At 43.7% G+C, this 21,582-nt stretch overlaps 1 protein-coding gene across 1 annotated transcript; it reads right to left on the minus strand.

Annotated features, from left to right (window-relative positions):
* Window positions 1-1,426: 1,426 nt before the first annotated feature.
* On the minus strand, window positions 1,427-4,881 carry LOC110737049 (guanine deaminase-like). The gene is made up of 5 exons (XM_021917407.1): window positions 4,359-4,881; window positions 3,379-3,438; window positions 3,029-3,219; window positions 1,896-2,000; window positions 1,427-1,809 (listed from the first exon to the last, which is right to left on the minus strand). Exons 1-5 carry the CDS (start codon window positions 4,378-4,380, stop codon window positions 1,621-1,623), a joined length of 567 nt encoding a protein of 188 aa, XP_021773099.1. The 5' UTR covers window positions 4,381-4,881; the 3' UTR covers window positions 1,427-1,620.
* Between the last annotated feature and the right edge of the window lie 16,701 nt (window positions 4,882-21,582).

A 21,582-nucleotide genomic window follows, 5' to 3' on the forward strand; every position in this document is an offset into this window, starting at 1 on the left:
ACCCATAACCCGTTGAGATCGAACCGTTAACGACCGGTAACCAGTTATGACTAAGTCGTTTACAACCCGTAACCCAATATATTTATGATCTTATCCGTTTCAACCCACCACTCAATAAACCCAACTTATTTATGACTTAACTTGATTATAACATGACCTGTCCCTACCCATTATTTGACTAACTCGACTCGATAATGATCTGACTCGATTTTAACCCAATATGATTTGGACTGAAACCCGCTTCAAATTGGGTAACCCGTTTTCAAACCGACCGAGTTCAATCTAAACCAATTATGACTTAAACCAATAATGACCGAAACCTAGATTTCACCCGATCTGTTTTGAACCGAAACCCGTTTTCAAACCGACCCGATTTAACCCAAATTGATTATGACCCGAACCAATTACAACCCGACCCGATTAGAACCCGAACTATTTTGAACCGAAACCCACTTTAAACTTGCTAAACCCGTTTTCAAATCGACCCGCTTCAACCCAAACTGATTATGACTCGAACCAACTACAACCCGACCCGAATAGAAACCACAATAAAAAAAACCAAACCGAGTTGACCCGATGATTTTCAAAACCGACCCAAACTGATCCGCTAATCATTTCAACCTGTTATAAACCGACCTGTTATAACCCGAAACTGATAAACCTAACCCAAACTCGAATTGTTTACCCAAATTGACACCCCTAATTCTCACTTATCACTAAAAACACATGTCAGCACTGTATTTAACTAACCAACTAACAACCATCATTTTGTAATTTTGCATCATAAAATGCACGTCATCTTTAGTGTCTCTTGACTCTCTTCAATCATACCAAAACAAAGATGTTTGTATATCACCTCAATAACTTTTATCATTTACTATTTTGCTTCCATGGTTGTCTAGGAAAGAAATCATTCCACATGTAACTCATGAATCCCTATCCAAAGTGGGTTCGCCAAGTAAGTATCTACTTAGACGCTAACGATTGGAGAAGATAGCCAACCGGAATTCACCCTACTCAAACTACCTTAGACGCTAAAGATTGAAGAAGGCAATCATCTGAAATTGACCCAACTCAATCCGACTAAGCACAAAATTGATGTTATCCTATCAATTGCTCAAATAATTGAGTAAGTTAGACCAAAATGTAACCTGTTTAATTTGGCTTTAGATCATTTGTTCAATACAAACAACCTGTTTGCGTCCTTTAGCAATAGGAATATAGGATCTCTATATGTTTGATTCCAAATAAACTTGGTACTAGTTCACTACCCCGCCAAATGTTGAAATGATAGCAATGTGCAACGTGATATTCAACATCTTGTGTACCTGATTAGTTAAGGACATACATATCATGTGCTACTTGAATGCCGAAAGCTAGGCAACGAAAACCATAGAAAGGGTCAAAGGTATCTGAAGTAGACAAGTTCGACTGAATATAAGCATGGTATGCATTGATCAATTGTGTAGAGTGCAGCTATACACCATGAAAATCTGATGATTTTCGAGAAAGGAAATGGTGTTTTAAATCGGTAGGAAAGATTTCCTGGATTAATTTGTACAGAAAATCAGAAGTTCTATGAAAAATGGATTTATTCTTAAGAACTGGAAATGGGAAATTTCAATACATGGAGAATTTGGCCTTGGTCTTCTCAAATACTTGCTCAGCGAGGACTGCTTGGTTCCCGTCAGCTTGTTTGATTTCAAGGTTAGCCTTTTGATAGACTCCGGTGCCTCTTAATGCATCAGCAATGAAATCATCAAAACCGATTGCTATGGCAGCTTCAGCTTTAGCCCCATATACTAACCTCTGTTTTAACAAAAATTATATAGATCAGCAAAAATCTGGGGATAATCATCAAAGCAAAAGAGGTGTGCAGGAAATGAAAAACAAACCTTAATTCTTGAAAGATGGATAGCACCAAAGCACATTGGACATGGTTCACAAGATGCATATATTTCACAATCTGCCAGCTCGAGTCGATTGAGCTTTTTACATGCCTGAAATAACCGACCTCATTAGAATGAATTTAAGTATTTGATTGAAATATGTATAGTTTACTGAGACAGAACAGGGTGATTATATAATGGGACACTACTTTAATAGTGCAGATATAAACTTAAGAAAGCACCCATGATCCTCAAAGACAGGAAATCCTGTTATACTAGGGGTAAAAAAGGGAGTAATTTCAAGCTTGTTCTAGTTTATATTTAAAAGGCAGGTCGACCATTATGCTCAAAAAATATAACTAGCAGATTACTGCATCGTTACTCTGCGTGAAGCAAGCTAGAAACAGAACGAAGAAACTGACTTGTATAGCCCTCTGTATGAACAGATCTCTTACCTTTAAAAAATAATGTTCGCAGAAAATGACTAAACAAAACATATCATATCCCTCCTACCCTTAATTTCTCTCGTCACTAAAACTGTATACTACAGCCAAACTAAAAAGGTAGATCAGCAAAAAAAAAAAAAAAAAATTACGGCTGTTAAAAAGATGACAACGTTTTAAAAACTATTAACATTAGGTAATGCTGTGAATTTGCAGTAGTAAATAGCAAGACGGCAAGAGGCATATTGTGTTTATTGGAGCATCCAAATACTCCTTCCTGTGATTCAGATATAACAATTTGTGAGGGCAAACACGTAGCGGAATTCAGTTGACTTGAGCAATTTAATTTTAATATATTGAATTGCTTAGCTTGCCAATGCTCAAACCCGACATTCAAGACATTATTGATAAACTTTGTTCATAGCAACCTAAATAATTTCCTCTCATTTCAACTCCTCTGGAAGAAGTGGACACATTGAAATACAAGGTATGTTAACGAATCCAAGAAAGCAACACGTTAAGTATTACAATTCAATATTACAAAGCTAAACAATTAAGTTTTCCAAATCTTTACAAAACGTATAACACTGGGTTGATTGGTCAATGTTCTAAGCAATAATGTACATAGGAATGTAGGATAGCAAAGAAATGCATCCATAAATAGCAACAAACAGCCACAAAGCTAATTCATCTAACCTCTCTTACAGCTGTGACCTCTGCGTGTGCAGTTGGGTCTGTGTACTCCAACACCATGTTGTGACAGCTGACAACTACTTCGTCATTACAAACAACAACAGCACCAAACGGACCCCCATGTCCACAATCAACCCCCTTATAAGCTTCCTCGACTGCTTTTGTCAAGAATTTGTGGTCTCTATCCTGTACAGCTGTTTAGATAGTACAAATAGGTGACGGAAACATTATGATCACCGGTAAGACATCATATAGGCGGTGCTTCAAACAAAAAGCAAATTACTGTAGCAGAAAACTGATAATAACTTAGCTAGCTCACTCATCATACAACAGATTTAAAATTGTGAGATTACCTTCTTGATGACCAGCAAATGCAGAAGCCAGAGAGATGGTTCCATCTATGGCTTCAACCACTGATGAAAGAAGGTAAATGCAAACAACGAAGTCAGTCAAATACAATAATTGATAATCATCAAAAGGAAAGCTATGAACACAGTGCATAGTATAACATATCCATAAAAAGTTGTGCTCAAAGCAAAAACTTGTATACAACGAGTGTATTGTATAAAATAATTTAGTCATCCCAAATCACATAAAAGTCATTTTCGCAAAGGGACTACTAAACTTATTGTATACAATACACATGTTATTTTTAAAGAAGTGGATTTGTGATGTTGATACAGAAGTGCTAAAGTCAAGGCAAATAGTTCAACCAATGGTAGATTCCAAATAATCAAGGCAATTCATAGCCTCTTCAAAAATCATCAAACCCTAAGCAATTACACCCAATATTAGTAATAATAACAGAAATTAAGATTCTAATAATACAAAATTTTAAACTAAAAAGCAATCACAACATAATCATAGCTCATAGATTCATACCAAGAACTAACTCTTCAGAAGCAAAAAACTACTGATCTTAGACCGATTTCAGGCCAAATTTTGCCAATCATATGATAAAATCTAAATGATCATCTCAATTTTGTTTCAATTGCACATAATTCAAAAAGGGTAAATTTTTGTTTTTTTTTTTCAAAGAGGGTATGTAAATAAATAATTTTTTATTGATTATTCCTATCAAGAATTACATTACCGGACCAGAACCTCGCATAGATCAACTTACGCCATGTGATGTAAGTTGAGAATAAATTAATGCAAAATCCAAAAACAATCAATCAAACACTGAAAACAAAATCACCGAAAAATTCAAACATAAAAGCATCATCAAAGAAGCAAATAATTAAACACCCACTACAATTCATCAAAAACTTGATCAATCAGCAGTAATTAAATTAAGCAAAAACAAGATTAAGGGCTAAAAATTGATACATACCATTACCACTAGCATCACCCATGATTATAAATTAAGATGAACAATGAGGGAAATTCCCAGATGGGTAATCAATAATTGGAATGAAAATAACAGATAATGATGGAAAAGGGTAGACCAAGAATTAGAAAGATATTGAATTTAATAGAGAAAAGAAAAAGAGGAGTCAAATATTTATGGTAATAAAAAAAGAAGAAGAAGACTCCAAGAAAGTGTGAATGTGTTGAACTACCGATCACAGAAAACTAGAAGGAAGAGAGAGAATGAGATTGAGAGAGAAGGAGAGAGAGTGTGTGTACTCTATATATAATAATGGAGGATTGGTGGTGGTGGAGATGGGAAGGAGAAAGGAGAGATGGGTTGCTTCTCTTTTTTTCACGTTGTTTTTTTTTTTTTTTTTTTTTTTTTTTTTCGTCCTACAAAATAACCCATTATTATTTATTGCTATACAAGTATACATTGCTTAGCCGCAACCGCGAGGGATAAATGAGACTACATTCACTTAAAAAAATAACCGATTTAGAAAAGTGATGTACTAAATAAAGAAAAAGGGAATAAATTCTTTAACATAGTATTATCAAATGAGATGTCATTCAATTCATAACACAAATTCTCCAAAAACGAGGATGTGCGTTAATTTATTGTAAGACAATTTATAGTTATCATAAAAGTATTTAAAGTTACCTTTTATACAACAAAAGTTATTATTTTTTTAATAATAAATTTTATCTTACAAAAATACTTATAACGTATTAGATTAATCATATTAACCTTTATAGTATGTAATCAGGATATATAAGAAATTACACATTAAAATAAAATTCAAACCAACGACAAATTAAAAGTTATTCTTTAAGTGGTTAAAGTTACCACAAAAATAGTTAAAGTTACCCTCAAATTTACCATCTTACAATAAAATCAACGTACACCCGTTTTACACAAGACTTAACTTTCATAAATGAAATAGGTTGGATTATGCCTCCTTGTTCTCTCATTTCTCTCTTCCTCTCAAAAACCCTAAAAAATTGATGTTTTAGGGCTACCACCAACTTTTTGGTTGATGGTAAGCCCCAAATCTTTGTTTTTCTACTCTTTCATTTCAAGTTCATAATAAATATTCATTCTCTTTATTAGATAGTTTTTCTACCCAATTTTTGGGTTCTATCTACAAATCAGATTAAAATTCTCTCTTTAGTTTAGGGCTATATTTTTTTGTTTTAGAAAGAAGTCACAAAGGACACTAAATTTCAAGGATAAAAGTTGTTTCGGGGTCTTCTGATGTCCTGCGGGAGAGTTACAATTCCGAGACTGGAACCGGACGCCTGTACCTGCAAAATAACGGAGACTCCTGAGAGCTCCGCCTCCAACGGTCAAGTTAGTACCTGATTAAGGAGTAATTAATGCGGAAATTAAAGTAATAAGGTCTCTCTAGGTGAGAGTGTTTAATGTTGGTAATCTGCTTTGTTAGCGAGATAAGCCGGTTATTAGTGGGTTCCGTAATGTTTTTGTTCTGTTCTGTTCTCCCCAACTTAATGAGGATTATTAAGTATTTATAGTCTTGAGAAGCGTGCCACTCTCTAGGTTTAGGGTAAACCTAGGGCTGACCGGGCCTCTAAACAGGATTGGGCCTTGTTGGCCGGTTTTCCCATTTGGCATGGGTGGACACGTGGCGTGTCTCAATTGGTCCGTAGAGGACGTATCTGTGATTGACACGTGGCAGGCTCCTATTGGCCTACGTGAAGGACACGTGGCGGAACCTGGTTGGTCCACTTGTCAGACGGTGATTGGTGGATAAAAATCCCCTAATCATTTGCCCCTCACAGGCGGCACGTGACTGGTCACGTGTCACCTGTGACAGGTGTCGCACGGTGACAGGCGACGGCCTGCTACAGGTGTCACCTTATAAATGGCCGAGAGATTTTCCCGCCCAAATTTTGAATTTGGAAGCGACCCTTCGCCTTCTCACTTTGCCTATATAAGGAAGTGCTGACTTCGGTCATTTTCACATTTGAGAACTTTGCGAGAACATTCGGACCCCTGAACTTGCTCTGACATTTCGGACCTTTTCTGCCTACCGCCTGTTCTGACAAGCCGACTGCACAGGATTTTCAGAACTTCATCAACCGTCACTCGTTCAGGTAACTCAGTTCTCTTACTCTTAATTTTCTTTTTATTTTTTTAAAATGGCACCACGGAAGCACACGACACGACCTAAGTTAGTGATCAGCCGGTCACCGGGGACGGCTGAATCTAGGACTAGGAGTGCCGCCTGCCCTTTTCTGGACCCATCTTTTCCCTTTATACAAAGTCCGACTGTATCTGTGTCTATGCAGAACGTGATGGCCAGAACAAAAAAGACTGCTATGATCTCAAACTCGGACGGCTCCTCTCAAAGGGTGCTCATTAGTGAAACATCTGACCAGGCGCCAGATGTAGAAGTGAAACGAGGCGGCTGCCAAGCCGACAGTTCTGAGGGAGGGGTCAAGGTGGTCCCTTCCCATTTCACCGTTGATATGTCTAATTTTCCTCCTGCTCCTTCTAAGGGAGAGGAGGCGGGCCCCTCTGGGAGAGGGGAGGAGTCGTCCTCTTCGGACTCGTCAGAGGACGAGTCCGAGTCCAGCTCTTCTGGCCACGCTTCTCCAGGCTCAGAAGAAAGAAACAGCCGCCTACAAGAGGCGAGGCTTTCTCATGCAGTTGAGAAGGGGGACAATTGGGCGGAGCCGTCCGCCTCTTACAGAGAGGAAAACACCCCCTACTACTGCACGGTACCCCGGGGCCGGATCGCAGCCATGCAAGACAAAGTGGAGAGCTTTATAGCTAACCACAGAATGGGCCCCGAATTTTTACTGTTCGTGCCGGATCCAGAAGACACTGTCGTCTGGCCGGCTGGTACCAGCTATGATGACGGCTGCTTTGGCTGCTATGTGGCGGCCATCAAAGCTGGACTGCGCTTCCCATTACATCCGGCTGTTCAGCGGATTTTAGATGGGTATGATTTGGGGTTATGGCAGTTAGCCCCCAACTCTTGGGTAAACGTACTCGGCTATGTGGCCGGGTGCGAAATGTACGGGGTGGAGCCAAGCTTTGAGGCTTTCGCCCACATGAACTATCTCAGCCGGACCCCTAAGTCGGGAGGTACCGGCTGGTATCAATTAACAAGCCATAGGGGCTACCTCATGACGAGAGGTAAGGCGAACAAATGGAAGGATTGGCGGAACACCTTCCTTATTATCGAGGGTTCAGACACGGAGCTGAACAAACGCTTTAACAAGTGGAATAGGGATCCGCCTCTTCTCGCAGGCGGCCGCAGCATGCCGCCTGTTCCCCCAAAGGCTAAAAAAGAGATCCTAGACAAAGGACTCTTCAAAGTAGAGACTAGGGTGAACTCTACTTCAGGGGTACGAGAGCAAGTACCCCTAAACTGCGTCCCGAGCTTCAAGTGGCTCTATGACGAGTACTTTTTGGCCGCCTGTGGCCTCAGCAGTCGGTGCTCTAGAGGTAGCCGGCCTGACAAATACTCTGTTTTTTCACGCCTTGTTTGCTTGGGATCTTTACTAACTTTGCTGTTTATTTTTTGCAGCTGACGCCATGAGTAAAATAACAGCATCCAAGACTGCGGCGGCCATGTTGCGGGCCTCTCTCATGCAACAGTCTTGTACCGACTCCCCTAACAAGGGGGCACCCTTGGTAGGCTTCGAAACTCTTCCTCTTTTAGGAGTTGTCTTATGCATATACTAACTTTTTTTTTTTTTTTTTTTTTTTAGTCGGGCACTCCAAGAGCTTCTTCCTCGCAACAGCCGGACCCCAAGGCCCGGAGGACGACTGTTGCAAGCTCTCCTGGGTCTTCCAGGAAAACAGTGGCGGCTGAGAAGCAGCCGGCCACTTCTTCTAAAACCCCGGCGGGGCCGCCTAGAAGTATGGACAATTACTTGTAAAAACTTTTACACTTGCTTCCTTCTTGACTAGGTCTAACTTGCTTTTTTACGCTTGATGCAGCCGGCCCTCAGGGGCTTGACTTGGTAGAGGTAGCCAAGTCCATGATCAAAGTAGTTCCTCCATCTAAAAGGGAGGCGGTCAGGGGTGTCGGCACCCTTGACCTTGATGGGATTGCAGGGGTCCTTGCTGAGGTATACTCTTTTGAGTATTTGAATTCCAGGACGCCTGTTATCTTTTTTGTTTGGAAACTGACGCCTGTTGTTTTTTTTTGTACTTAGGCCCTGCTCCGAGTTAACGGCCTTCGCAAGCCGCTTGATCGGAAGAACAAAGAGGTAAAGGCTGCAAAAGCTATGGCCGCCTCTGATTGTGACAAGGCAATGTTTCAAATTGCCCAAAATGAAGTACTGACCATTGATATTATTTATTATCAGGCGCAGGCTACCGCCGCTGTTCGGGCTCAGCTAGAGGCGGCCCAGAAGAAGAATGACGAGCTGGAGGCGACCATCACAAATCTTAAGGCCGAGCTGAAACCTCTTCGCCAAAAAATGTACTCTTACGAAGCCATGGAGAAATCCTTGGCCAGCGTAAAAGAACGCCTGGTGAGCCAAGAGAAGAGTCTTACCCAAGAGCTCTCGGAAAAGGCCGAGCAAGAGAAGAAAGAGCTCGTCCGGGAGATGATGGAAGACTCCGCTCAAATCCAGCGCATGACCTGGGGCCGCTTGTTCCCCAATGCCGACTTTGCCTCTTGGGAAAGAACGTACCGCCAGTGTTCGGAAACATATTATCAGGAGATCCTGGCGGCTGCTGAAGAAGAGGCGTTGGGAGATGCGTTGGAGGAGGAGGAGGAGCCGGTTGTGGCGCTTGTGCCAATTGGGGGTGAGGCATCAAAAAAGGATGCAGCTGAAGCCGAGTCCAGCAAGAAGAGTGCTGACCAGGCGGCAGCTGCTAATACTGAACTGCCCCTTCTTAAGCTTAATGTATTCTTTCCACGGCCTGCGTGCCGTTTGCTTTGTATTTACCCGGCATGGGGGCCGGGCTTTGAATATTTTGCTGGTCTTTAATGACCGGCTTATTTTTAATGAATTTTTGTTTTGCTTCTACTTTGTCCAAGTATTCCATATCTAATATCCAATTGTTTACTAGACCGACTGTTGTACATGGCCGAACGTTGCAGACAGGTACGGATAGTTAGTACGCCGCCTATGCCCCTGGACGACTGGTTGTCTGTTTCCAGGATAGACGATCAGTCGGCCATTTATTCAATCGGTATTCGAACTATTTTGTCTGGATCCTTTTTAGGCAGGCGTGCCTGTTTTTTTGTAATTTTAACCAAGTAGGAAAGTGGTCTGACCAAGTAAGTAGAGTATTACCTAGTCGCCAAGGAATTTAGTAAAGATAGCAAGCGGCGGGTACCGGTTGTTTCTTTTTATGCCAATGTTGGCTTTTAACTCATAATTTGTTAACCTAGCAAGAGTAGTGGTTGAGAGCCCCTGTTTGTTAACAACAGGAGGACGACTCATACCTTTTAGGCTCCATACTAAGTTTGAGTGACTATTAAGTTAACATAGGAGTTACTTAGTCTTCGTCACAATCTAGATTGAGTAGTAGAGGTACCAGGCGGCGGAGGCCGGCTGACCCTCTTGATTTGCCAATGTTTGTTGGCTATTAACTCAATAGGTTACCTAGTAGGAATAGGGGTTTGAGTGCCCTTGTTTGTTAAAAACAGGCGGACGACTCAAACCTTTTAGGTTCCATACCAAATTTGAGGGAGTGACTATGAGTTAACGTTGGAGTTACTCAGTCGCCGTCACTTTTGTTTGAGAAGTAGAGGTACCAGGCGGCGTAGGCCGGCTAGACCCCTTGATTCGCCAATGTTTGTTGGCTATTAACTCAATAGGTACCTCCTGCATTTATCCCAAGTAATACAGGCGGTCATCTGACTCAGATGTCAACTGCTACCACTGGTTTGGTTAGTGATAGAGTTATCCTTGTCTCAAAAACGGCTACGTGGTTGCCCTTGGGGACAATCGTATAGGTGCCGTGTAATTAGTTTATAGAACAATGTTCCACCCAAAAGGGAGCTGCTCTCTGCGACGAATTTCATCCGGAGGGATGCCGTCGGACGCCTGCTATGATGTTGGGACAGGTCGTATTAGTTTTGTAGATTTGATCAGTTGGCTTGGCGCCTGGTCTGATCATTCGGCCTGTGGCCTTGGTAAGTTCTTGGTGAACGTTGGTGCTAAATAAAAGGAGGGTAGCCGCCTGTTAGGCACAGGGTCGGCCAGGCCCTAATCTTTTTAGCTAAGTATTAGGGGGGTGGCTATGTGTTTGGAACCAGTCGGCCATCTTCTTATGGAGAGTAGCCGACTATATGCCCAGGCGACATGCCCCTATTGTGAGTGAAATACTCAATGGAGAGTAGCCGACTGTAAAGGTACAGACGGCATGCCCCTCTGAAGAGTGTAAAACTCAATGGAGAGTAGCCGACTGTAAAGGTACAGACGGCATGCCCCTCTGAAGATAGAGTGTAAAAACTCAATGGAGAGTAGCCGACTGTAAAGGTACAGACGGCATGCCCCTCTGAAGATAGTGTAAAACTCAATGGAGAGTAGCCGACTGTAAAGGTACAGACGGCATGCCCCTCGTAATACAAAATTGAATAGTAAGTGCAAACTTTTATTAAGTAGCTCTTTACTTTACATCATTCAAAAGAAATATTTTTTAAGATTATCTACATTCCAAGTTCGAGGCAACGGTTGTCCGTCTGGTGTTTCCAGACGGTAGGTACCGTCCCTGACTTCCACATAGATTCGGTAGGGTCCTTCCCAGTTGGGAGTTAGTTTGCCAGACTCATTAGCCCTACCAACTGCTTCCATTTTTCTAAGTACAAAGTCCCCTACTTTGAGTGGACGCCTGTGTACTTTTTTGTTGTATGATCTAGTCATTCTCAGGCGATAGATCTCATGGCGCAAGACAGCATTGCCCCTCTTTTCAGGAAGTGAGTCTAATGCCAGGCGCATGGCTTCCCAGTTTGCCTCTTCGTCATATAGCATTACTCGAAGAGTCGGCTCGTAGTGTTCTATTGGAAGAACAGCTTCCGCACCGTAAGTTAGGAGGAATGGAGTTTCTCCAGTCGCCCCTTTTTCAGTCGTCCTAATGGCCCAGAGAACATGTGGTAGTTCATCCGCCCATAGGCCGCCTGCTCGTTCAATCTTTTTCTTGAGACCGTCTGAGATGATTTTATTAAAGGCTTCCACCTGGCCGTTTGCTTGTGGACGGCCGACAGATGCAAAGTAGTTTGCAATTCCTTGGTCACCCAACCAGCTTTTGAGAACATGCGTCTCAAATTGGGGACCATTATCAAAAACCATAGACATGGGAACCCCGAACCGAGTGATGACATTTTTCCAAATGAATGAAATTACATCTCTCGTCTTGATTCCCTTTACCGCCTCCGCCTCTACACATTTAGTGAAGTAGTCAACGGCAACAAGTATGTACCTTCTGCCGCCTGTAGCAGGCGTATATGGACCCAGAATGTCCATGCCCCACTTAGCAAACGGTAGTGGGCTGTGAATGGTAGTGAGGTTAGTAGCCGGACGGTGAATTAGTTTGCCAAACCTTTGGCACTTGTCACATTTTTTCACCATCTCCATTGCATCTGCTTCCAAAGTAGGCCAAAAGTAGCCCTGCCGCCTTGCCCTTTGAGCAAGCGTCCTACCGCCTATATGGGAAGCACAGTAACCAGAGTGAAGATCATCTAGTATCTCTCGTCCCTTTTCTGGAGTAACACACTTTAAGAAGGGTTGAAGGTACCCCCTCTTGTGAAGTTCTCCCTTAATCATTTCAAAACAGGTGGCTCGTTTTTTCAGCGCTGCCGCCTGTTGATGATCATCCGGCAGTGTACCGTTTGTCAGATATGCCCTGATTGAATCCATCCAGGTTGAGCTTCTGTCTAGGATTCCAATAGGGTTTTCCTCGATGCTTCTCTTCTCCATTACTTCCCAAAAAACAGTTCGAGGAGTATCAGAGGAGGCGGATGATGCTAATTTTGACAGTGCATCCGCCTGGTTGTTTTCTGATCTCGACACTTGGATCAGATGGAAATCCTCAAGGGAGCCGACTGCTTGTCGGACCGCCTGTAAATACTTGATCATGGCCGGATGGGTTGCTTCGTATTCGCCATTGTACTGACTCACTATCAATTGTGAATCGGAACATGCGTCTATTTTTCTTGCCCCTGCCGCCTTGCACATGCGGATCCCGGCTAGTAAAGCTTCATATTCTGCCTCATTGTTTGAAGCCTGAAAACTGAAGCGTAGAGCATACTCGAACCTGTCGCCCTCTGGCGACTGACAAATGACGCCTGCTCTACAAAATTTGAAGTAGAGCTTCCGTCCACATATACCTTCCATACTTGGTCTGGAACTTGAGAGTCAGGAGGACGAGTCATCTCTACAATAAAGTCAGCAAAGGCTTGCCCCTTCACTGCTTTTCTAGGCTCGAAAGTAACTTCGAGGCTCTGTATTTCTATGGCCCATTTGATCATTCGGCCTGACGACTCCATGATGGTCAGCGGCCGCTTGATAGGTTGGTCTGTATACACGACGACTGTATGTGCCAAAAAGTAGGGCTTCAATTTTTTAACAGCCATGAAGAGTGCAAGACCAAATTTCTCCACTAGGGGATACCTCAACTCGGCATTTTTCAGTACGTGACTGACAAAGTAGACCGGGAGCTGACAGCCGTCTCTTTCAGCAAGGAGAACAGCGCTTAACGCATGATCAGAGAAGGCCAGGTACATGCAGAGTACTTCTTTGGGCAAAGGGCTGACCAGCCTTGGCAAGGAATGCAAGTGAACTTTCAATTTCTGGAAGGCGGCCTCAGCATCCGGCCCCCATTCAAACCTTGCCTTTTTCTTAATTGCCTGGAAAAAGTATAGGCATTTGTCGCCTGATCGGCTTAGAAATCTTCCCAAGGCCGCCAGACAACCTGTTAACTTCTGAACCTCTCGGATGGTACGAGGCGACTGCATGTCAATGACCGCCTGCACCTTCTTAGGGTTCGCTTCTATTCCTCTCTGATTGATAAGGAATCCGAGAAATTTCCCAGACTCAACTCCAAATACACATTTCTTGGGATTGAGCATGACATGGTGCCGCCTGAGTGTGGCGAAAGTTTCTCGGAGGTCCGACAGATGATCTTTCTGAAGTTTAGTCTTGAAAATCATATCATCAATATATGCCTCGACGTTTCTCCCAATCTGATCAAAGAACACTGTGTTTATCATTCGTTGGAAGGTAGCCGGGGCATTCTTAAGACCAAACGGCATGACCGTGTAACAGTATAACCCCTGATCAGTGACGAAGGCCGTCTTCTCCTGATCTTTCTTCCATAAGGGAATTTGATGGAAACCAGAATAGGCTTCCATGAAACTCATCAAGGCATGGCCGGCTGTTGAGTCGACCAGGTTATCAATTTTAGGCAGAGGGTAACTGTCTTTGGGGCACGCCTTGTTTAAGTCTGTGTAGTCTACACACATTCGCCAGGTGCCATTCGGCTTTTTAACAACCACCACATTTGCAACCCAGTCTGGGAAGTAACATTGCCGAATGAACCCTGCATCAAGTAATTTTTTAACTTCGGCGGCTGCCGCCTGACTTCTTTCTTCGCCATGGTTCCGCTTCTTTTGCCGTACCGGCTTCTTTTTCGGATCCACAGCGAGTTTATGTACCGCCAGATCAGGACTAATGCCTGGCATTTCATGGACTTCAAATGCAAAGATGTCCTTGTATTCTTTTAATAGGTTGTGAAAGTCGTCACCAAGGTTTCTCAGAGCAGTCGTCCCAACTTTGACTGTTCGGTCAGGACGTGAGTCGTCTAAGATCAGGTCCGCATGCTCACCAGTCGGCTGAGGGCGGAACTCATCCGGCCGCTCCTCTGCCAATGATTGCTATTTTCTCGCTTTTCTTGCGGACTCTGTCTGGGACGCCTTTCTCTTTTTGCCGCCTGCTTCTTGAACAGGCGCACTCTCCTTGACATTGTCAAGGTCTGTTTTTTCTTCACTTGACCCAGTGGCCGTAACAGTGGGCTTGACATCCGAGAGATAGCACTCTCGGGCCATCCTCTGATCTCTCCTTAGGGAGCCGACTGTTCCATTATCCCTCTCAAACTTGAGCAACATAAGAGACGGGATTATAACAGCCTTGGAATTATTCAGGGTTGGTCGACCCAGAATCATGTTGTAGGCCGAGAGTTCCTCTACTACTAGGAACCGGACTACCATGTGTCGTCCTTCCCCTTTTTCGCCCAGGCGAATGGGCAAATCTACTCGTCCCAGTGGGTGGACGACTCCTCCTCCAAACCCTATTAAAGGGTGGGAGGCCGGATGTATGCAGTCAGTCTGATATTTCAGTTTCGACAGACATTTGCTGCTGATGAGATCTGAGGAGCTCCCGGTATCTATGAGGATTCGGCCAACTCTCTGGTTGGCCACTTTACATTCAATAACGAGAGGGTCGTCATGCGGCCCCCTTACCCCTCCTAGATCCTCTTCAGTGATGACAATCTCAGGAAATGTATATTTGGACGGCCGTCCTTGGTGAACGGAATTTACATCTAACCGCCTTATATTATCTTTGTTGCCCCTAATAGTGGGGCCGCCTCCTGAGAAGCCGCCTGCAATGGTGTAGACGACTGCATCATCTGTATCGGAGCTGTCGGCCTGTTGATTCTTTTTGGCCGACAGCTTTTTTGAGGAAGTGTTCCCCGTAGATTTCTTGACATAAGTGTCAAGATCACCTTGCTCAGCCAGGCGGTCTAGGTACCGCATGAGACTGATGCAATCATTGGTGTGATGACCAACGTCATCATGATAAGCACAGATTTTATCTTGGTTCCGGTTGTTTGCAGAACCCTTCATGGGGACCGGCTTCTCAATTGAGATCCGTCCCTTGATTTCTTTTAGGATAAACTGGTTATCCTTGTTAAACGCATACTTTGGGGAGTATGGTTTGAATTCTTTTTTCTTTTTCTGGACCGGCTGTTTAGAGGAATCAGCCGCCCAGACCTCTTTTCTTTTCTCATCTTTGTTTGACGACTGTTTCTGTCGTCCTTCTCTTTTGTCGAACCTTTTCCCGTCCGACTGTTTTATCGTACACAGATCAGTCGCCTGTATATAGGCTTCTGCTTCAATCAAGGCCTCTTGAAGAGTCGCCACCCTTTTTCGAACCAAATCAAATTTGAAGGTAGACCCGTCTTTGAGACCTCTAAAAAAGTCGGTATAAGCTACCTCATCCGGTAACCCTTGAATCTGTATTCTCATCAGGTTGAACCGCCTGATGTAAGAGCGAAGCCCCTCCTTCTCGCCCTGCTGAATTGTTCCCAAATCAAGGGTCGTTTTCTTCGCAGGGATGTTCATGGCGAAGTTGGAGGCAAATAAGTAAGCAAGCGTCCTGAAGCTATTTACACAACCAGTCGGCAGGTTGCCGAACCATTGCTGTGCGATTCCTTTGAGAGTCGCTGGGAAACACTTGCACAAAGTGGGATCATCCAACCCTTGAAGGTACATCAGATTGGTGAATGCCATCAGATGGTCTTCTGGGTTAGTAGTGCCGTCATAGGCGCCTACTAGTACATTTTTTACTTTGGCCGGCTGAGCGGCTTCAGTAATTTCCTTGGAGAAGGCCGACGGCTGTTCACCAAGTCTAAGCAACCGTAGCTGCCAGTCCATAGGTTGGACGTTTTTTGCTGTAGGTCCACCAAATGGAGGTGGCTGCATAAAATACTGTTGTTGCGGCACAAATGGTAAGTTTGGTACCGCCTGGGCACTATGAAAGCCGGACTGACGGGAGGTGCCGCCTGACTGACTCTCATGGTGCGACTAAGTATGCCTCATTGAGGCATTTCGCAAACTGTCTTGAAAGTCTGAAGTAGAAGCCGACTCTGACAATCGGTCACTCTTCTTCTGCTCTAGCAGTAGCCGAGCATCTGTGAATGTTTTCTTTGACCCGTCCGCCTGAATATGACGAACCGGTTTCCTATTTCCTGTAGGATAACGGAATTTTGTGAAATCAAGGGCAGGTGGCTCCCGCTTCCTAGATTTAGGATGAGGAGTCGCCTCTCGCCCTTGAACTGGCTTCCTCTTCAGTGAAGTGGAAGGTTTCTTGGCCGACTGCTCCTTGACTGAAGCAGGCGGCTTCTTGTTGATCAACTCTTGAATCTCTCCCTTGAAGTCCCTCATGAAGGTCATGAGTTCGTTCCTTGTGATGGGAGCAGACCCATCAGTCGGCTGTTGCCGAGCAGGCGGTGCGCCTGCTGGCTCGCTTCCTGTTTGAAGATGCTCCCGTTCCCTCCTTTCGGTATGACGGGTACGTCGGGCCCTTAGGGTCCCGTCTGGAGCTGTATGAGTTTCAACTTCAAATTCACTTTCGGTGTCATGGTCCGACTGAACTTGAGGGTCGTCTAGGGGACGCCTCTCTTCAGGAGTCGGTACAGACTTGGATGCCATCTCTGAAGTACTCTCCCCACAGACGGCGCCAAATGTTTCGGGGTCTTCTGATGTCCTGCGGGAGAGTTACAATTCCGAGACTGGAACCGGACGCCTGTACCTGCAAAATAACGGAGACTCCTGAGAGCTCCGCCTCCAACGGTCAAGTTAGTACCTGATTAAGGAGTAATTAATGCGGAAATTAAAGTAATAAGGTCTCTCTAGGTGAGAGTGTTTAATGTTGGTAATCTGCTTTGTTAGCGAGATCAGCCGGTTATTAGTGTGTTCCGTAATGTTTCTGTTCTGTTCTGTTCTCCCCAACTTAATGAGGATTAATTAAGTATTTATAGTCTTGAGAAGCGTGCCACTCTCTAGGTTTAGGGTAAACCTAGGGCTGACCGGGCCTCTAAACAGGATTGGGCCTTGTTGGCCGATTTTCCCATTTGGCATGGGTGGACACGTGGCGTGTCTCAATTGGTCCGTAGAGGACGTATCTGTGATTGACACGTGGCAGGCTCCTATTGGCCTACGTGAAGGACACGTGGCGGAACCTGGTTGGTCCACTTGTCAGACGGTGATTGGTGGATAAAAATCCCCTAATCAAAAGTCATACGACATTCACAATTGACAATTAACGACAAAGAAAATAAATTTAACAATATCAAACAAAAATGAGCTTGTATTTTCCAAGAACTAGGTCCTCCATTGGCGATTAATTGCAACACATGTATTTTTTGATTGGATTTTGATTAAGCAATTTCTTATTTGGTAAGGATTCGATATAATTTTATTATTTTCCTTCCACACTATCCTTATCTGTACTATAGAGTAAAAAAAAAGAGTCGTACTAAATATCGCTCCCCTTTTACCAGGTAACGCTCCCATATTATTTTGAATGGACTTATCTACCCTTCTTATAAAATACATCAAGCTTCTTTCATCTTTCACTTTTTACACCACTCTTCATCACTTTTCTGATAAAAACATAATGTTCACACACTATTCTCTTCTATAATCAATAAAATCTAAATTTTTTTAAAAATAAAACTAGAATACATCCACACACCAAGACGAGGTAATATGTTCGGTTGAAAAGGGACAGGGAAGGAAACCAACGGTGCCGCGCGGTAACGGCGACGACCATGTATCCTTTTTTTTTATTTTGGCTTTGGTTTAATTTTTGTGTCCTTTTGTATCACGTTCACCGAATCTCTCGATTTGCTCTTCCGACCGCAATCACATTTCAAATATCGATACGATCGACCATCACGGGTTTTGTTGTAAGTTGATTTCGCCAAAATAAATCCAAGTGGTTTGGAAATATCATCCGCCCATTGAACAACATCAACAAATGTAGGAAATATCGTGTTCATTGCAAAATTTACACTACAATTCAAGCCATCACCACCGTCTTTTGACTCCAATTCCTATAAAAAAAAAAGTAAATAAAAAAAAAACAACAACAGGATAACATTAATTCACGAAAAAAAGGGTAACAGGAGAAACGCCTGGAAATTTTGGAACTCCAAGGGGGAAATGCCTGAAATTTTCGAATCTTTCAAGAGGATCCGGGAATTCCAGACGTTTCCCCCTTGGAGTTCCGAAATTTCCAAACGTTTCTTAAAAAAAAAATACGCAACTTCAGATGACGTACCATATGCTCCGATGAATGATTTGGTGTCGCCTGATGGAAATTTTGGAGCTCCAAGGGGAAGACACCCGGAATTTTCGAATCTTCCAAGGGAACCCGAAAATTCTAGACTTTTTCCCCTTGGAGTTCCAAAATTGCAAGGTGTTTCTTAAAAAAAAATTAAAAAAATAATACGCAACTTCAGATGATGTACCATATGCTGCAATGAATGCTCCGGTGTTGCAAGGTTGTTGTCGTCCATCGTCCGATAGCCATGAAGAGATATTACAGAATTTTTAAAAATATTTTGAATTATTTTATAATGTGGGAAAGTTCGTACATACATGTTAAAAAGGGAGCATTACCTGATAAAAGGGGAGCGTGGTTTAGCGATTCACAAAAAGTTATTTAACACTAAGTTCACTTAAGGCTTGTTCACTTCACTTTATTTTTGCTGAGATGAAATTAAGTTTACTAAACTGAAATTCTTTTTGCTAAATTTACATTATTTTTATCGAACTGAAATTAATTTTACTGAATTAAAATTACTTTTACCAATTCTCTATTATTATTCATCTTCAACTACAATTACTAATTTTTACTAAAATGAACTTGATTTGGGTAAAAATACCTAGGCCACGTGGTCCAATCCAAAGGGGACATGTGTCACCCTATCTAGGAGAGGTCCAAAAAGGACCAATCACCAGCTGACACAGGGAAAAAGACGGCCTTCAGGGCCCAATTCTCGAGGAAGCTGCAAAACGGCGCAGACCACCAAATCTAGGTCAGAATGACCTAGGTAAGGGCACGTTTACCAATGATCCTATAAATAGGGAGATTTACCCCATTTTGGGGGGGGGGGACATTCATTCATTACATCACAATCAATTCTCTTACAACAGAGAAAACACCTGATCTCGGGATCCGAGAATATCTACTTTAACTTTCTGCTTTTTACTCCGAACATGTACTAACTTGATCGTAGGAGGCGGAAGTCCGAACAACCGGAGCTTCCATTTGTTTTCAGGTACAGCCAACGAGGACCTAGTCTTGGTGACGTAACTCTCCCGTAGGGCTCATAAAAAACCCCGAAACGTTTGGCACCTGTGGGCAGAGTACCTCTAAGATGGTTTCTCAAGAGACTGTACCGCCTCTTGAGGACAAGCGTCCAGAAGTAGAGGTCTATTTGGACCATGATACAGATTCTGATCCAGAGTTCGAAGTATACACGGCCAAAGATGAGTCCCTTAAAACCAGACGCATCCGTTCCAAGGATAATAGGGAACGGGGCGTTGATCAGGTGGGTGCGAGTAAGTCAACTGGCCAACCCTAGGCGGCAGGACAAACTGCTCATATCGCCAGAGACGAGTTCATGAAATTCATGACAAGTTTCAAGGGAGAGATGAAGGACCTGATCTCCAAAAAAACGGCTGGACCCAGCAAGGGTCAGTCGGCAAAGAGGCCTCTCGCTCTGAAAAGACTAAGTCGTGAAAGACTGGGAGCCCACTCCGCATCCCAACACAAAGGAGGGGGGCAGGCCTTTTATCGATTGGTCCAAGTTCTGCTTCCCAGACCTAAGGAAAGAGGAAGCCCATCCGGTATACTGAGCCGGATGGCAGCAAGAAGACTTACTTTGAGGCTCAACTTATCATTGAGCAAAAGAGAAACAAGCAACTGTCTGATTCGGCTTCAACGTCGACTATGCTAGACAGCTTCAGGAATACCTCGATGAAGTATTCCCAATCTGTACAGGAGAACCTGTCGGGTGGCCCATCCGTCCATGCAGGTCCTCGGATGATAGCCTCAGTCCCGTATGTGCCCCAACGACCATATAGGTCGTTTGCCCAACCATACCAGCAACCTGCCCTCTTCGGGGGTCAAGTGGCATATTAAGTCCAGCCACTGGACTGACAGCTCCGTATGCTAAAACTTAGTGAACAACCTTCTGCGATCTCCAAGGAAATAACCGAGGCAGCATAGTCGACCATGGTTAACAATGTTTTAGTTGGATCCTATGACGGCACCACCAACCCTGAAGACCACCTGATGGCCTACACCAACCTTATGTATCTACAGGGGTTGGATGATGCCGCATGGTGTAGATGCTTCCTAGCTACACTAAAGGGCATTGCCCAACAATGGTTCGGCAACCTGCCGCCTAGGTGCATAAACAATTTCATGACTCTTGAGTTCTTGTTTGCCTCTAACTTCTCCATGAATATACCCACCAAAAAGACAAGTCTTGAATTGGGCGCAGTATAACAGGGAGATAGGGAGGGGCTTCGTTCTTATGTCAGGCGGTTCAAACTAGTGAAAATTAAGATCCAAGGACTGTCTGAAGATGTTGCATATATAGACTTCTTCAAGGGTCTGAAAGATGGGTCAAATTTCAAGTTTGACCTCATCCGGAAGAGAATCGCCACTCCTCAAGAGGCGTTGATGGAGGCGGAAGCTTATATACAAGCAACCGAACTCTGCTCCACCAGCAAGCAATCGGACTCAAAGAAGTCTGACAAACAAAAAGGGAGTCGGCAAGATCAGGTGGCTCAAAAAGCTGAAGAGAGAAAAAAGAGAAAAGAAGTTTGGGCGGTTGAGGACTCTGATCAGCCGTCCAAAAAGAATATGAAAGAGTTTAAATCGGACATTCCAAGGTACGAGTTTAACAAAGACTACTACTCCATCCTCATGGAGATAAAAGACTGGGTGACTATTGAGAAACCTGCAACAATGAAGGGTCCGGCCAAAAACCAAAACAAACACAAGTATTGCCATTTCCATGAGGATATTGACCATGACACCAACGACTACTATAGCCTCAAGCGTTTTTGGACAGATTGGTTGGTAAGGGGGTGTTGAAGTCTTACATCCTCAAGTCCAAGGTGACCCTGAAGACGGTCCCCAGACAGCCATCAAAGAAGCAAGCAAAACCTGCTAGCAATTTTGAAATAGATCAGGACATGATCTGCACCATAGCAGGCGGCTTTGCCGGTGGGGGCTCAACTTTTAGAGGCACCAAGGACCATGTCAGGCAATTGGATGTCAGCTCGATCGATGAGGGTTAGGCGTCTACCGACACTTTTCCTGAGGTCATCATCTCTGAGAGGGACTGGGACGAAGTCCGCCGGCCGCATGATGACTCCATTGTCATTGAATACAAGGTTGCCAACCAAAGG

This window comes from Chenopodium quinoa, unplaced genomic scaffold (assembly GCF_001683475.1).
Source record: "Chenopodium quinoa cultivar QQ74 unplaced genomic scaffold, ASM168347v1, whole genome shotgun sequence".
In the NCBI taxonomy this organism is placed as follows: domain Eukaryota; kingdom Viridiplantae; phylum Streptophyta; class Magnoliopsida; order Caryophyllales; family Amaranthaceae; genus Chenopodium; species Chenopodium quinoa.